At 46.0% G+C, this 5,309-nt stretch overlaps 1 protein-coding gene across 3 annotated transcripts in view; it reads right to left on the bottom strand.

Moving 5' to 3' along the window:
• Nucleotides 1–772: 772 nt before the first annotated feature.
• Nucleotides 773–5,309, bottom strand: part of dcst2 (DC-STAMP domain containing 2) — a 12,532-nt gene continuing 7,995 nt past the window's right edge. The window contains exons 12-16 of one of the 3 annotated variants that reach the window (XM_017403892.3): nt 3,953–4,110; nt 3,389–3,519; nt 2,442–2,535; nt 1,326–1,730; nt 773–1,216 (exon numbers count right to left, since the gene is read on the bottom strand). In XM_017403892.3, coding sequence (XP_017259381.2) covers nt 1,021–1,216; nt 1,326–1,730; nt 2,442–2,535; nt 3,389–3,519; nt 3,953–4,110 — 984 coding nt within the window. In that variant the 3' untranslated portion in view covers nt 773–1,020. Of the gene's footprint in view, nt 1,217–1,325; nt 1,731–1,896; nt 2,536–3,388; nt 3,520–3,952; nt 4,111–5,309 lie in introns of those variants that run through there. The other 2 variants (XM_025003204.2, XR_003038582.2) reach the window with 2 other exon arrangements.

Below are 5,309 nucleotides of genomic sequence, written 5' to 3'. Positions count from 1 at the left end.
AGGACAGATTAGTCTTTAAATTAAACCTTAGAGGACAGATTAGTCTTTAAATTAAACTTTAAAAGGACAGACTCTGTTTTCTTGGAGGATTTCCTGGCTGACCGGAGCTCCGGGTTCTGACCCGACCCGACGGTTCTGCAGCTCCACCCGGCTGAGCCTCGGACCACATCGGTCCGGATCGATCGATTAATCATCGATTAGTTTCATGAACTTACCTTAGTCGCCATCTGCTCGGCTCGGATCAGAGATGAAATACAAAAAAAAAGAATAAAAAGAATAAAACACCGAAACCCGAGCGACGGAGGGAGAGAGAGAGAGAGAGAGCTGCTTCCTGCTGACAGAAACACAGCCCAACCGACACACACACACACACACACACACACACAGATAAACACCCACACACTGAGACACACACGCAGAGAGACACTGAGAGAGACACAGAGAGAGAGAGAGACACACACACACACACGCAGACACACACTCAGATAAACGGTCTCTTTTTTTAACTTTGTCTGATCAGCTGATCTCAGAAACACCTAAATTCAAGCAGAGTTTAAAGGGATATTCCGGACATTTTGAAGTGAACAGTTAGTGTGTTACCTGCTGCAGATGTAGAGTCATGTTCAGATGTTTCACCAACATCTGTCCTGAGTGATCAGATGTATTCAGAGCCCATTAGTTTAGAAGTTATTCCAGATGTTCCACATGTTCGGAGCAGACTTTCACCACTTTAAAAACTCAAATACGACAAACTAAAGAAATAAAGTTATTTAATAAATTCATTAATGTCGTTTAACCCTGTCCTGAGTTTAGTTCAGACATTCTGCAGATTTTCTGTAGAAATGTTACAGGAAATGAAGTTTGCTGCTTTTATTTTGAAGGACACCACTTCCTTTAAAGACCTGAAACACTCGGTGTTCATGGCTGAGGTTCCAAACATCTGGATCTCCTCCTGGACCTTCATGACCTCCATCAGCTGTGTTTGGGTTTTTATTTATTACAGAGACATTCGCTTTCAGTTTATTCTTTAATAACTTTAATGAAAGGGACTTCGGGGTCCTGGAGACGGGTTCTGGAAGGTTCTAGAGGACGACCAATGCAGACTGAGGTGAGCTCTTGGTTCTGGAGGCGGAACCTTTCTGGTGAGTGGGCGGAGTGAAAGGAGGCGTCGCTGTCAGCTGACCCGGGTCGGTCCTGGTAGGTCATGTCTGCTTCACTGACAGGGTCCAGAGTGGGAAAACAGAGGTTTAAGACTTTTAATGGTTCCAGGAGGTCAAACCCAGAACCTGAGCATCAGAACCATCACAACCATGGAGGAGTCCCACCTGAGATCAGAGTCAGAGAGGATGCTGAGGTGGTCGCTGCCGTCGCTCTCTCCTTCATCACCTCCATCGCTTCTTCTGACTCCGCCCTGGGGCCGGGCCGTGGGTCTGACTCCGCCCTGGGGCCGGGCCGTGGGTCCGACTCCGCCCTCGGGCCGGGCCGTGGGTCCGACTCCGCCCTCGGGCCGGGCCGTGGGACAGACTCCGCCCTGGGGCTGGGCCGTGGGACAGACTCCGCCCTGGGGCTGGGCCGTGGGACAGACTCCGCCCTCAGGCCGGGCCGTTGGTCTTCGGCGTTTGGCCGTAAAGATCCTCCTCTTCATCAGCCCGCGGGAGCAGCGGTCCACGATGTGAGGCGACTTCAGAGCTGCAGACCACAGATTCAGCTGCTCGTCGTCACTCGAGTCTCTGAGAGAAACATCAGAACCAACAACATAGTTTATTAGAACACCGGACCCCCTACCGGATCCTGGAAGTCGAGTCCAGAACAGGACCAGTGTCCCCATAGGCTGGTTTTAAGCCCCACCCCCTCCACATGAACAAACGTTACCCTTGTTAGAAAATAAAAGCACACCTCGGTATGTGATATGGTGGTTACTTGTACTCATGAGTGTTCTGATAGAACAGGACCAGTTGGCGGTTCTGACCCACAGTCCTCAGCAGCTGGTGGCGGCGATGCACCACTAACCACCAATAAACACCAGAAGAAGAAGAAGAAGCAGGTGTGGAGGTATTGTAGCAGGAGAAGGTTCTCAGTCATCACCATCAGGAGCAGGAGTCCTCGACCCGGAGAACCGAGCCCATGTCGTTTTGGTTCCTGTGAACCTGTTTAAGGTTTTTTAGTTGGATTTCACACCTGGTTACAGTTTTTGTCTCCTTCAGGTTTTTATTTTGCTGTTTTTTTTCATCTCTTCTTGTTTTTCTTTTTGTTGCAGTTTTATTTTTGCTTTTAGTCTTTTTGTGTTTCTGACGAACAGCTTTCAGTTTTTGTAGAAAATGTTTCATTTCTAACTGTTTGGTTCTGTTCAGGGTGAATTTATTCTCCCTTTCTTGTGTTTGTACGTCTGGTTTATGTTTGTGTGACGATCGTTTCTCCTCTGAGGCTCAAACGGCACTCACAGCTCCTCCTCGCTGTCTTCCTGAAAGGTCAGAGGTCGCATGCAGACGGCACACATGTTTCCCAAACTGTGGAAACACGTCCGACAGAACACGCCTGGAAAACAAAACAGAACCTGATTAAAAACAGTTCAAACAGATAATTAAACTCCAGACAGCAGAGTCAAACGGTTAAAATCTGATTCTTAAATAAACTGATGCTCAGCTGGATATTTATTTCAATATTTCTGTGATTTTACCGGGAATCATGAGAACGGAACAAAGTATTTGTGTTTGTCTTCAGTGTGGGTTCTTTACATTTACTCACCTGTTCTCAAAGAAACTTTAACTGAAGAACAATAAGAACACTTCAGAAACCCTGGAGTAAACATTGTTAATAGTGTTAATAGTGTTAATATTCTGGAAATGGAAGAAATAATTTGATCCCAGCTCAGATTTTAACACAAACTCTTTCAGTAAAACATCAAAGCTTTTCAGGCTGTTTTACTTAAATTAAAACATTTTAAAGCTTTTTATCAGAAATACAAACATCTCTGCGGACAGACTCTGCTGCTGAAGTTCTGACCTTCAGGTGACCTCAGGTGACCCTCAGGTGACCTCAGGTGACCTCAGATGACCTTCAGATAACCCTCAGGTAACCCTCAGGTGACCTTGTTTCTACAGTTAGTTTATCTTTGAATTCAGCTGAATCAACAAAGCTGCAGGAAACTCCCTCAGTAAACACACACCCACCCACCCACACACAAACACACACACAAACACACACACACACACACACACACACACCCTCCCAACAGAAACAGTTAACAGTCAGACTGTTGCGGTTTAACTGCCTCCAGAGTTAAACATTAAAAAGTGAAACTTTCTTTTATCTTATCAGCCATAACATTATGACCAGAACTGAACAGGTCCTGACCCTCTGAGGGTCACCTTCAGAACCTGAGTCCTACCTGAACACCGCGGGACGTCACAGGTGACCGTGTCCTCGTCCTTCGGCCTCACCGTCTCACCACAGGCCAGACAGGTGAGGGTGAGGGGGGACAGCAGGCCCTGCAGGCGGGGCAGAACTGCTCTCGGTAACCTGACAGATAAAAACAGGTGAAAACGGTCAGATTTAAGCTGCTGAGAACAGATCTGGGTCAGAGAGCAGGACGGAGGCCCGGTGGACTGCTGGTTCTGATGATGAGGAAGACGTGACTGAATGATGAAGCAGAACATCGTGGTTCTCATCCAGCTGCTAATAAAGCCTCATCTGTTCGGGTCGAACATGAAGACCCCCGGCAGCACAGGTCTCTGTACCTGAAGCCTCTGATCAGCTGCAGGACTCAGAGGACACAAAGCAGCAGCTGAGGTCAGTGCTCCTTCAGCTGCTTTCAGTTTGTTGTGAGTTTGGGACAAAATCATCACCAGTTGTGAGATTTACTGAAGTTTGAGGGGTCAGATGGGAAAATGTAATAATTATCAGACAAATCTGAGGAGTGTTTTTACTTGAAACGCCTATCCCTAGAAGTTACCACTTCAGCAGCGTCTGGAGTAAAGCCCCTGCTCTTCCTCCTCCTCCTCCTCCTCCTTCCTGCCGGTCAGCCTGGTTCCTGGCTGCAGACCTCCTCAGGGCTCGGCCCACCGCCCTGCGCTGATCCAGGATCTGCTGGCGCAGGAAGCGGATCCTCTGCTGCAGAACACAATGAGGAATAAAGCACCTGGAGAGGGTTTCAGGTTCTCATCTTCTCGTCTTTCAGTCAGTGAATAACGTCCAGAAACGCCTCCGAGCAACAAAACAACAGCTTCCACCGAGTTTCAGTGAAAGAACAGCAAACGGCAGGAGATGCAGAGATAAACGAACGTGTTGCAACAACAGACTGCAGAGAGCCGAACGGAGAACATCTGTCAGAGAAAAACATCAAATACAGTCATGGTGGAAGAAATGGGTTAAAGTGTGGAAAGAAAGAAGAAAGATAACAGGATATATTCTCCAATTAAAGCTGGTTTTTATCATAAATATTAATGTGAAGTGTTTCTGTGAGCATAAATCTTATGGTTTAAATGCTGAGTCAGCTGTCTCAAACTGTTCCCACACTGTGTGATTTTAGCTGTTCATGCAGCTAACGTTTTAGCTGCTGTTTAAGAATGTTTTGTTGATTTTAGCTACTTTTATAAGGATTTAAGTTTAGCAGCTCAGTTTCAGCAGGTATTCAGGGTTTTATCAGAAAGTGTTTCTTTTTCTAGTTTAAGATTCATAAAAGCTACAAACTGTAAATATCTCCTGCAGAACATCCGTTAAAATAAAAGCAAAATATTTATAATAAACCTGATTTAACTATTAAAACCGTAAAGTTTTTAATATAAGTAATCCTGATTTAATTTAATTTATTCAGACACTAAAACAGCTGAAAATATCTGCCATAAAATCCAAACAAGATCTGACTGATAATTATTTTTATATTTTAGTTTTATTACAGACTGTGTTTATCAGGTTTATTGAATTAGTTAATAAAAATTCATTTATTTGGTCTAAAGTCCGTCTGTGAGTCTCTGAGGTTCAAAGATGTTCTGAGGATCAGGTTTGACACCAAAGCACCAAAGCTGGACCACCAGGATCCGGTCCTACAATTGGAGTTTGGTTTCCCTCTGATCATGATCTGTTTCTGCATTTTTCTCTCTGGTTTAAATCTCTGAGGTGTCCAGGTCTCAGGGAGCCTCCTTCAGGTCCAGGTCTCAGGAGCCTCCTTCAGGTCCAGGTCTCAGGGAGCCTGCTTCAGGTCCAGGTCTCAGGAGCCTCCTTCAGGTCCAGGTCTCAGGAGCCTCCTTCAGGTCCAGGTCTCAGGAGCCTCCTTCAGGTCCAGGTCTCAGGAGCCTCCTTCAGGTCCAGGT

This window comes from Kryptolebias marmoratus, linkage group LG16, assembly GCF_001649575.2.
Source record: "Kryptolebias marmoratus isolate JLee-2015 linkage group LG16, ASM164957v2, whole genome shotgun sequence".
NCBI lineage: Eukaryota > Metazoa > Chordata > Actinopteri > Cyprinodontiformes > Rivulidae > Kryptolebias > Kryptolebias marmoratus.
The sequence above is the reverse complement of the archived record's forward strand: the minus strand, read 5'-3'. Positions and strand labels throughout refer to the sequence as shown.